At 42.4% G+C, this 12,393-nt stretch overlaps 1 protein-coding gene across 1 annotated transcript in view; it reads right to left on the bottom strand.

Moving 5' to 3' along the window:
* Positions 1-569: 569 nt before the first annotated feature.
* plxna3 (plexin A3) overlaps positions 570-12,393 on the bottom strand; it is a 106,783-nt gene continuing 94,959 nt past the window's right edge. Inside the window, exons 32-38 of the mRNA XM_071458785.1 lie at positions 12,380-12,393; positions 12,227-12,304; positions 11,615-11,727; positions 11,187-11,356; positions 10,870-11,082; positions 10,083-10,233; positions 570-8,353 (exon numbers count right to left, since the gene is read on the bottom strand). The exon at positions 12,380-12,393 is cut by the window's right edge and continues 83 nt beyond it. Coding sequence (XP_071314886.1) covers positions 8,258-8,353; positions 10,083-10,233; positions 10,870-11,082; positions 11,187-11,356; positions 11,615-11,727; positions 12,227-12,304; positions 12,380-12,393 — 835 coding nt within the window. The 3' untranslated portion in view covers positions 570-8,257. The remainder of the gene's footprint in view (positions 8,354-10,082; positions 10,234-10,869; positions 11,083-11,186; positions 11,357-11,614; positions 11,728-12,226; positions 12,305-12,379) is intronic.

Genomic DNA, 12,393 nt, shown 5'->3' on the forward strand with positions numbered 1-12,393 from the left:
CACTGAACAGTTTGTCGTCTCTCGTCTGTCTCTCAGCGTCTCTGCTGTATTTTAATCAAGTGTATTTCCTGATGATGAAAACCTGTGATAACGGCTCTTTTGTTGCTGCTGCTGATAAGCACTGCAAAGCCTGGATCATTGTTCTCCATTAATTAGTCTGTACCCTTGCCAGCGTGGGTGATGGCGGCGCAGCAGGAAACCAAACTTAAAGTCACCTTAACAAATGAGCAAAAACTCCTCAATGTTTGAGTCCGGGTAAAATCCAGGCTTCAGCTGCTCCATGATTGGCTGCTTTTCCTTGTCATATATCAAAGTAAATTCAATATTTTAGTTTTGGACTATTAGTTGGACAAAACCACCAAACTGAAGACATCACACCTCGGGCTCTGAGAAAGTATGAATGCTATTTTTTTTTCACGATTTACTATTGTTTTTACTATTCACTTTTTTAAACAATTTATAGATGAAACATTTAATTGGCAAATTAATCGATAATGAACATAATTGTTTGCTCCAGCCCCATGTTGAACACTCGTATTCAATCTTTGAAGATAAAAACACAATGAAACTTTTTCAACTTTTCCATTACACTTTAGTGAAATCACACAAATATACAAACTCAGCAGAAGGCAATGGCAATGGTATAAAAACTGACACAGGCTATTACATGAAGAAGATTCATCATCATCATCATCATCATCATCATTACATTTTAACTCAGCAAAAATAAAAATAAAAACAAGGCAATGGCAAATGGTATCAAAAAATGGGCCCTGACTACATCCTGGAAAGCGCTGCATCAAGGCGACGTGTGTTTTCTGTGTTTTCAGTGAAACAAACAGTTTTTCCAGGCAGAGTGAATGAAGGGCGGCGCTGCGGAGCGGCGGCGGCAGATCGTGAGGCTCCGGCAGTGAACCGGGATGATACGAGTGCTGCGATGTCATCAGAATCAGCAATAAACATGTTACATGTGTGTCTCAGGTGTTTGGATCAGGGTGAAGTGTCTCATGAAACAGTTTAGAGACGACCTGATGTAAAAAGGTCTGAGGTCTGTGTGAAGAAAGGTCAGGTGACGAGCAGGATCCAGACTCTGAGTTTCTTTTCAAATCTTTTCATCTCTAACATTAGTCATGTGATTTAAACACAGTTGATATTTGACTCTATACCCAGGACATCCGGACTAATCAGGTCTGGTTTTACTGCAGGTCTCAGGTCTGTGTCTGATTCCTGAGTATCAGCTGTATCACAATGATCCGGTCCAATGATCCTCATTTGATCCTGGATTTGATGGGATCAGTACAGACTATCCTCTGGTCTCTTCTGGATCAGGGTCTCTTTTTACTGGAAAATTAATTCATGCCCATTCTCTTCAGGCTGGCTTTCCACAGGTCAGTTTCAGGTCAGGTCCAAAACTCTGGACCTCCTGAACAAATCTCCAATGATTATAGAAGCTGGAGTCTTGAGGACCCTGAAGGATCTCGCTGACCCCTTCTGGACTCTGTGGAACGATTCATCGAGTACTGACCCTGAGCCCCTTTACTGAACTACATGACACCTGTGACATCACAGTTCAGGACCCATCACGAAGCCTCGCCATCTGACACCTGAAGCTCCTGAAGCGCCGCCTGAATGAACAATCCCATCCTGAACTAAGACACAAGATCCAGTGTGAGCGGTGCTTCTCAACTGGTGGCTCGGGGACCCAACAGGGAACACGTTGGTGAGATCTCCGAGTTTGGCGTTGTGTTTCAAATCCAGGACTTTGTTCAGAAAAGTGCTTACAGATACAGTTCAATCGAAGGTGGTGGATCCTGATCCCACAGCAGCTGAGAAGCACCTGCTCAGAATAATAATAACTATAATCATAGTAATAATAATCATATTATGGTACAATAAAGACATCTGACTCCCCGTTCAAGCTCAATGGGGAGTCCAGTGATTCGCTGTTGCTATGGTACAATGAAGCCCACTGGGATTCGCTGTCGGCTCGACTTGTCTGTCAGTTAACCAATCATCAGTCAGGAGTCTGCAGGGGAGGGAGGGGTTTAATGGGGGGGGGGGGGATAAAAATCCAAATTGAAATACACTGTGTGGACTTTGGTTGTAACAATAACATAAAATCAAATTCTGTTTATTTCCATTGATTAGACAAAAATCAATTTTATGCCAATTGGAGAGTAGAGATTAGACCCATTGATTTTCAGTGGGAGAGCCCTGTTTCCCTGCTGTTTCTCTCCCTGCTCCCATCCAGCCCCTGGAAACATCGCCTGGATTAAGAGTCGAAAGATTGGTACAACTGCTCCGACTGTTTGATGAGTGAGTCTGATGGATGATTCTAATCAATTCAATCAATCGATTCTTCCACCGACACCTCAGTTATCAGACAAATCAATAGATTTGAACATGGACAGGACGGGAAACGACCGACCAGCTCCACTTATGACTGAAGTCTGGATTTAACTGAAATGTTTCAGAGGAACAAGAACGAACCAATAAAAACGAAAACACACCTGCACAGTTTGGTACAACGACAAAATTTCAGATTTAGAAGAAAACTGAGAAAAACTTGACAAAATGTTTTTCAGTCTTTGATGATAAATGGTCGTTTCCGAGCCTGCACATGGATATAATGACATGTATGAAAGTGTGTGTGTGTGTGTGTGTGTGTGTGTGTGTGTGTGTGTGTGCAGTGTCTGATGTTGAGCTCGTCTCTCTCTTTAATGCTGTACAAGATAAAATAACGTACATCCTCCCACAATAAATATAACTCATCATAAAAATAAATTAAAGTAAAAATCAAGTCAAAAATAATCAATAAATATCTCACTGCTGGAGAATGTTAAAAACTCTGAGCCATCTGTGTGTGTATGTGTGTATGTGTGTATGTGTGTGTGTGTGTGTGTGAGCATATGGGTGGACACTGCAGCTAAAAACAAGGATTCAATCCAATCCTGTTTTTTTTCTTTTGTTTGCTCCAGTGTTCCAGGAATTAGACCCGACCTCCTCCCAGCTCTGTGTGTGTGTGTGTGTGTTTGGAAGATGGATATGATGGTAAAATGTATGTGTGTGTAAACAAGACTGAAACAAGCACGCAAACAAACACACACACACACACACACACACACACACACACACACACACACACACTGCCACACTGTAAACATCTGAAAATCGATTTGTTCAAATTTAAACTGTTTCTAAGGTTTCCTTCTTCTCTCCATCCTCATCCGTCCTCCTCTTCTTCTGTTGTTTTCTGTTCTCCTCTTTCATTTGACTCAGGCTCTCCAGTAGTCCAGATCCAGGACTGTCCAGGGTGGATCTCTCAGGTAACCGGGACAGAGAGGAAGTTGTGACTGAGCTGGAAGCCACAGATCACAGCCTGTTTGTTTGTGAGCCTGGATACAGATCCAGAAACTAACTGAACCAATCACGTTTAGCTCCTAGAACAGATCTGACTGAAGGAATCTTTTTGTCTTTGTGTTGCTGATTACGATCGTTTCTCTCTGTGCTTCATGCCGTGACTCTGTTTTCTTTACTTCCTCCTGTAGTTAATTTTATGCTCGCCTGACTGAAACACTCACTTTTATTCTGATAGTCACGGAGGACCGTGATCCTGGATCTGGAGCAGCTCCTCTCTCTGCTCCTCCTCCCCTCAGTGATCTTTCCCTCCTCGGCCGGTTTGATGGATGACGTTGTCTCCGTCTCTTTCTCCCTGATCAGTATTCTCCCTCTCTCCTGCTCTCAGTATTCCAGTGGCGTGTACCTCCATCCCTCGTCCTCCTCCTCTTCCTCCTGCCTCCTCTCACTTTAGCATACAAAAAGGGAACCTGACCTTCTCTTTTCATCCTGATCCTCTTGTTCTACTTGAACATTTCTCTTCTCTATATTTGAAGAACATCAGCTTCTTCACCTTTTGGCACAACACACCCTCCTCCTCCTCCTCCTCTCTGCAGTCAAATAGTAATTTCTTTTCTTCCTCCTCATGCGGGGGGGGGGGGGGGGGGGGGGGGGTACCTCCTCCTTTACATCATCCCTGCCCATCCTTTACATTCTCCTCTTCCTCACCCTGTAGCATGTTGAAAGACCCCCCCGAACCATCGTCTCATCACCAACTAAAAGGTGAATTCTGATCAAAATGACAACAAAACAGTTTTTACAGTGCGATCAGTGATTTTGGTTTTTTTTTAGATGGAGACTGAAGATCGATCCCAGATTCCAGAGGGAAAGATACCGATCGCGTGATTTAAATGACGCAACTGTCAAGAAAATGATTTTTAATTGAGCTGCAGATACGATCAGAGGTTTGAGTTTCCACTGCAGCAGCAGTGAGAGGATCACACACACACACAGACACACACACACACACACACACACACACACACACACACACACACACACACACACACACACACACACACACACACACAGGTTGGATGAACAGTGGTATTGGTATGGTAGTGGCTTCCCTCCCTGTTCTATAATTAATCATCTAAAAGGCAGTCTTTAATTAGGACCCTTCCTCCTCTTCCTCCCTCCTTGTCTTCCTCACTTGGGTCCTTTTGGCCCCAAAGATTCAAACAACAGTGAAACAACATCTGGAAAGAAAAGAAGGTGCTTGATAGCTTCATGGCATCGCACAGAGCCAGCAGAGAGACGTCGGCTGTGGTAGAACATTTCCAGACACAGACCTCGTGTGTTTACATACAGATTGGTGAACCATGTGTACGAGCTGGTAAACTACTCAATATCTTAAAGTGTGTCGCATTTTTAAACCAGTTGTGTTGTTTTATTGTTTTTAGTGTAACATACTCTAGACACCTGGTGCAGTAAAAGATTAACAGTCGAGTTTGGGGATGTGTTTTTTTCAATTATTGCCATTAAACTGAACAAGTGAAAATCTTGAACTCCAATCTGCATGCATGGTTTGCTTATTAATGGATGGTTCACTGAGCCATATGTGTGGATTTCAAAGAAAGCCTGGGGATGTATGAATCTGTTTCACTTTTTTCTATGAAGATCAGTCTGCCGAGACATGAAATTCACTGCAGGTAGAGAATCAATCCAATCACCTGTCACCAAATTCATATTTTGGGTCTGTTACCACTGTGAAGTCAGTCTCACTTATCAGTTCTGAGCTGACACAAAGCGCTTAAATAGAGGAGCTCTGCTACTGAAAAATTAAACCAGAAGATAAAACTTCAGTAGTTTGTGTTTGTTTATGGCAGAGTGTCAACTGAGCTACCAGCCAAACAACCTATGAGGACTAAACGTAATGTTGTCAAACTCAAATTTTGACAAACGTTAGAACAAAAATGGGCTTTTTCTGAAAAATATACAGTGTGTGATCCAGCTGTGTGAAGTGTAAATGTTCTACCACAGAAAAACAAGGTGTATGGTGGGATGAGGGGTGCAGCATTGCCATGTTAGAAAGTCCTCAACCTGACATTTCATCATCATTCATACAGAGAATCATGAGCGTTACACACTGGGTTCAGTTTTTTGAGTTACAGTTGGTCCGAAGTCTGTCTGCGCCTTTATTTACCGGCATTAACAAGGTTGGAGCAGATATTTGAGTCAGGTATGGTGGATGACACAGGTGCAGGTGGAGGTATGACTTCTCCATCTGCACCTGAGTCTGGAAAAAAGAATCATACTCTCAGATTTTAAAGTTGTATAAGTGAGACTGAGCCGGCAGTGTGAAAACACCCTTATTCATCTTTAGGATGTACAAGAACGCATCAAGAGCTCATCAAAACAAAGATGCCATCCGAAGCAAACATGCAACAATTTAACCCCTCGAAACACCACCCAAACCTCCAGGCCAACCCTCCATCAGCACAGGACACCGTTCTGTTCAAACTCCCACTTTGGCAAAAAAGCACCAAAAACGTCCAGTTTGTTTTTCTTCCTTCGACAGACGGAGCTGAGATTTAGTTCAGCTCCTTCAGGTTCCAAACAGAACACGCTCGTTCAGTCCGGATAAATCCAGTTCGATCTGGTTTAGTGACGGTGTGAGGATGGGTTTGGTTTGGTCTTGGCCTGATCCATCGTTCCATCTCCTGGCTCTCTCTCTTTCTCCAGACTCTGATGTAGCGTAACGTTCAGCTTTATACAAGTTCCGCTCCATAAAATCCATACTGTCACATCCACAAAGTTCTTATTACATGTTAACATTTCAATATTTCTTTTTTTTCCTTTCTTTTTGTATTCTTTTTTTACTTTTATACTTTATCATCATTATTATTATTATCTTTCTTTTTTTGTTGTTTACAATTATGGCCACAAGTCTTAAGAGTTCTTAAGTCCGGTCCGGTTAAAACTCCATTTCAGGTTGTTTTTTTATCCGGGTTTGGTCCGAGTCCGGTCCAGTTCTGACATGATCCGGTCCGGTCTTTACATGGCACTAGGCTTGTAGCTCTGCACAGTATTTTCCCCTGGGCACGGTTAGCATGGCGCTGTAAAGCATGGCTGTATGTGGGTGTATGTGCAAGGTCCAACGATAAAGCGATCTGCAACCAAGAGTCAGAGTTTACCGACTGGTGCTGAATCCAGAACCCCGTTTTCCAGGTCGTTCTGGTCCTGATAAATGCAGATCAATCTATTTTCTGAAGTTCTTCACTTCCAAAATCAACCTGCTTATTTACAGACCTTGCCTGTGTGTCTGTGCTGGAATGTATTCAAAACATAACTCTGTATTTGTTTCTATTCATTTCTACTTAATTCTTCACAATTCTGGTGAAATCCACAGTCTTGATTGGTCGGGCAGTACATTACTAAAGAGTTTTCCTGGCCAAGATGATGGCCAGAGGCCAGCATGACTGACCTATGATGGGGCAGGGTTCAGGGGGAGGAGAAATAAAATATGGGGTGAAAAGTCAACAAGGAAAAGAAAGGGAGGATAGAGAAGGAGAGAAAATGAAGAAGTGGGTCAAGCAAAAGTAGAAGGTGAACTTCTTGAGTTTTGAGGATGCATGGAAAAGAAAATAAGATGGTGGGAGGAAAGGACGGGTTTATGGACACAGGTACTGGTCGGTCGGTAGGCATTGGGCTCAGTGTGCTGTGGTACAAAGTGATTGTCCAGAGAAAAAACATTGAGTGGTTATTTAAGACAGCAACTTCGAAACGTCTAGATCCTGACACGGCTTGGCCGAACAGTCCAAGGTCAAGTCAAATTGTCTCAGCTCATAGAGTCCTTATTTCCTTATGTCCAAAGATGAATTCCTGTTGTTCTCCACCTGGATTCCAAATCTTTTGAGACTAAGCAGTGATTTAAAGGTCAGGTCAGGTCATCGGTTTTTGGGACATCTGTTGTTTGCTTCCTTCTCTTTCATTAAAGCTTAAGACAACCTTACGAATCCATCACAAACAAGTTCAAGGTTTGGTCAGATGAGAACTTGACTTTGAAGCTTTCCCTCTTAAAGCGTGACCTGATCTCCTTACAGTGAATCCGGATCATTCAAGACAAGGCTACAGATTTGAGGACAAAGAGTCCAAGGTAACGACATCAGTAAGAGGCCTCAAACGTCTGCGGTAAGCCTTTACTTGACCTTTCCATGTTTAGCCCAGATTCGTCAGCCTACAATGAGGTCTTTAAGGTAAGGTCAAGTCTGTTGCTAATTTTGCAGACCAGACCAACTATTTTAAGTCTGTAGTTTTGACAAAAACTTGATTTGACCTTTTGCTGTTCAACATAGCTTCAGGAGTTCCAAACCAGGCCGGGAATCCTGAAGTTAGGTCAATTAGTCCTAACTGACCTCCGATTAGTCCTGACTCAGTCTTTATCCTAGTGTCTTCAGCCAGGTTCTTCCACAGCCACGCCCCCTCTCTTTGATCCCTGCAAACACCTGCAGTAAATTAAAATCCAAATCCAAACCGTTAGATGCATCTCAGTTTGTTTGTTTTTTGCCCCAAACTGACTCCATTCGACACTGAAGTCACATTGTGAATGTATCCGAATCGGTTTGGAAACTGATTTTCTGCCCCAAAACCCACCGAGCGGAGGTAGTTGGGGTCCCAGCCAGCCAGACGGTCAGTCTTCAAATCAATCAATCAATCAATTAACAAATAAATTACTGATGGATTGATTGCTAAAGGGCTGGCGCTGTGGCGGTCAGTTCGGTCCAACACGAAGCAGATCAGCTGACTGTTCAAACAGTTCAGAAAAACAAAATGCCCTCACTTCCCTCTCCCCAGTTCCTCCTCCCCATCCCCCCCATTGATCCATCGGTCCATCAGTCCATTCGTCCTTCCCCTCCTCTCAGCTGCTCCCAGACATCAGGTTGATGGCTTGCTCCAGTTTGTGCCTCAGTTTGTGTTTGCGACAATAACCGTCCCGGTCCAATGCTGTCAGGATCTACAGAGGCAGAGCAAAGACATAAAAAATTATACAAATACTTGCAGATAAATAAGGGTTTAATGTAATTTGATTCATATCTCCAAATTACTGATGAACAATCTATTCTACAGTCTAACAATCTATTTTCAGTCTCTCCTGCTGTTCTTCAACAGTTTTGAACTGAAAGAATCCCACTGATTCAAACTAGACTAGAACCCTTAAAAATATAAGATAAGATAAGATAAGATAAGATAAGATCGCCTTCATTAGTCCCACAGTGGGGAAATTCACAGTGTTACAGCAGCAAGTGGCAGTGCAGAGAAGAGGAAAGCTGAAAGAAACTGCTATAACAAATATTTATAATATAATAATTTATAATGATAATAATAACAATATAATAATGTACAAGTAAGTAAGTAACAAAGCTTAAGTTTTCAAGTTTATTGTGGAAATTGTCTAGATGAAAGGATAAGTGTCCAAAATTCAGTAATCCTCTGCAGAGCATGAATGTGCTCTGGATGTTTCAAACCATGCTGTCTGTTAAATGTTGGTATTTTTAGGCACAATAGTGGTGTGGTTTTATAGATGGCAAGTAAGTGGGTCAGTCCTGCACTTAGGTCCACAGTGATATTTCAATGAAGACTGGATGGATTGCCACACATTTTTATTTTTATTTTTTTACAGATAGTCATGGTCCCCTGGGGATCCCATGGTCCGTCCCCCATTTAGTGATCCTGACTTTTCATTTAACGGCACCGTGAGGTTCACAGTTCTGGTTCTGTGTGACATGTCAGTGGTTTGCTGCCAAATATTAAGCAGGAGTGAGAGCTCCAAGCCTGAGGCCATTGTAGTCTGCTGAGAAACTATAGGCTCTTGAGTCACTGCCCCAAGTGAAGGATCTACACCTCAGAGTCTTGTTCGCAAATGAAGGTAAGTTCAACATCAGATTGGCACAACAGACTATTGTGGTGGAAACAGGGCTTAATCTGAAGGAAAAGGTCTTAATTACTGGTTCATTCCATCTCCCAGCTATGGTCATGAGCTCTTGGAAGTAATGAGACCGCTTATACTAACGTTTGAAATGAGTGTCCTTCGCAGGTTTTACCCTTAAAAATAGGGTTTGGAGCTCAGACATCCAGAAGGAGCTCGAGGGTAGAGCCACTGATCAGGATACCTCCTGCTCGCCTCCCTGTAGAGGTCTCCGACCAGTTGGACTGGCCTGTACAACTGATAGGAGACCCACAGGTAGAGGAATTATATATCTCACCTGGCCTTGGAAAGCCTCGGGATGCCCCAGGAGAACCTGAAGGATGTAGCTGGAATATATGTGCTATTTATCCTGCTTAGCCTGCTGCCACTGTGATCAAGATAAGCAGCAAAAACTGCATAGATGGAGGGGCGTCTCAGTGGCTTCTGGATGGACTGCCATGAAATTTGGTGCAAACATTCATGTTTCCCTCAGGAACATGAGGGAAGAAATATCTTGCTCAGTGTTGGAAGAACAACTGCTGGCAGTAAATCTGTTTTAATCACCCCAGACAAACTGATGTAATCACAACCACCATACACATTTTTAAATACCCTCCGTGTTGTCTCCCTCTCTGCTGACTGCAGCCACTTTGCTGTGGTCACTTAGCCATGGAAGACAGGTGAAACACACCTGGGTACCTGAGACATGACTATCTAAGATGTATGTCAAACCTAAAAACTATTAACTTTGTACAAGATGACACCAAGCCCCACCCACCTCTTCCTTGTACTTGTTTATGTAGAAGTAGAGTTCACTGAGCGCGCTCAGTGTGTTGAACTCATTGCCATGGAGACGGGACTGCTCGACCAGATAAGCGTCCATGTCCTGATCACTGATACTGGGCATCTTCGCAATATCCCTGTAATACCTGTAGGACACACACACACACACACACACACACACACACACACACACACACACACACACACACACACACACACACACAGTTGTGTATAACCTCACACTTTAATAACTGTACCAACAAGTTAATGTGTTGTTTTATGGTTAATTTATCCAGATAATTACCTAAGTCTCTGATACTAATTGTGTAATTTTTTAACAGGCAATTGCCTCATAAGTCGTCAACACTTATTAATATGATAAATGTCATATTACATTGCAGTATACAAACATTTGAATAAGGTAACAACACCAAGAGCCTCTCTGATTTTATTTTAAAAGATTTTAAAATAAGATCATTTATCTGGATGAGCAGTTGTCAAGAAAATCAACACACAGACAGATTCCTCTCCTTTATATATATATATATATACCTCTCCACCTATCTCCCTTTATATATTAGCAGATTAGCATGTTAGCCACCTTCCACCCAGCTGTTTTTGTTTTTTTATATATATGTATATATGCTGGTTAGCATGTTGTCTACCTCTCCATCAAGCAGTTTATATATATATATATATATACATATATATATATGTGTATGCAGTGGTTAGCATCTCCACCCAGCACTTTTTATATATTAGCTGGTTAGCCTGTTAGCTACCTCTCCACCCAGCTCTTGTAGTTGGGGATGTCTTTAGCGTAGAGCAGCTTGTTGGACGGCGAGTCTTTGCCGAGTCTGTGTTCGGACGTCGAGCAGGAGTCCATGAAGGTCTGAGCGACGACTGACAGACAGGCGTCAGTGATGCTGCTCTTATGGATGTCGAACACAAACTGAGGATTTTTAATGACGTTGACCCAGAATCTAAGAGGAAGGCTGTACACACACACACAGGAAACATCAGATTAGATTCAATTAAAGCCTCTCTGAGCCAGTCTTATGAATAAAGTCTTGTTTACTGTTGTTTGGCTTTCTCTCACCAGTTGCTCTTCCAGGTGTGTCGGACGTCCGGGTCGCTGATCTGTCGTTTGTCGGCCTGCTCGTCCAAGAAGTCGAACATGTACTTGATAGCCAATGGCAGTGCAGAGCCGCGGTGGGCGGTGCTAAATACTGTCTCAAACAGGTCGTCCACAAACTTCTGCAGTGTCCCCTGGTGGTGAGATGACCAAGACATGGCATTAAATATTTAAACAGCCATAATTCAAATAAAGAAATACGCTAATTACAAAATGATTGACAAATGTGTGCTCGTGAAACACATCTGAATTATAAAGATACACAGTGTAATGACAAACTGTCAACAGTGAGCAACAAATAAAAGAGTCAAATATAGATGTTGTTATCATGTTTGGGGTCAAAAACAACATCAGACACATGAATCCTGAACACCAGAGCACTGGTCTGTTACCTTGGTCGCCAGCAGCCTGGTCAGGTAGATTTCAGAAACCATCTTGCTGCCTCTGTCTCCTTCTCTCTGGTCACTGTGCTCATGATTCTTCACCAGGTGCCACAGTTTAGTTCCTGAAAACACACAAACATTATCAGAGTGCACACACGGCACTACAGAGAGCGGTGGAGGACGCATTCAGATCCTCTATCTGTGTATAAGAACTAATACTACACTGTAAAAATACTTCATTACAAGCTTAGCATTTTGCTGAAGTAAATGTACTTAAAGTATTAAAAGTAACAGAAAAACGGCTCCTGAGACTGTTTTATATTATATCATTATCATTAGATCATTATCACTAATGCATCAATGTGTGAGCAGCATTTCACTGCTGTAGCTGTTATGTAAGGCTGCAGCTGATGATTATCTCCTGATTATTTTCTCATTTGATTAAATATTTGACATGTTAATTATTTGACATTAAAATAACTAAAAAAACAATCATCTCAGGAGCTGCTGGTTAATTTTACAGTTTATGAACTCAGCGATTCGTCTGTGGTTATTTTAGGTGAGTTTAGTATTAAGAAAATCCCTCTGTGTATATACACTGAATATCTACTACTGCAGTACCTGTCTCCTGGTCCGGGGTGATCATTGGAGCTCTGGATCTCAGACTGTCAGGGCTGCTGGACGTTCGGAGTAACGACTCTGAAGACACAAAGAGAGAGTGATGAGTTACCTGCTGTGTGTGTGTGTGTGTGTGTGTGTGTGTGTGTGTTGTACCGTATCTGCTCAGT

This window comes from Trachinotus anak, unplaced genomic scaffold, assembly GCF_046630095.1.
Source record: "Trachinotus anak isolate AG129_WGS33_773 ecotype Australia unplaced genomic scaffold, CSIRO_AGI_Tana_v1 ptg000022l, whole genome shotgun sequence".
Taxonomy (NCBI): Eukaryota; Metazoa; Chordata; class Actinopteri; order Carangiformes; family Carangidae; genus Trachinotus; species Trachinotus anak.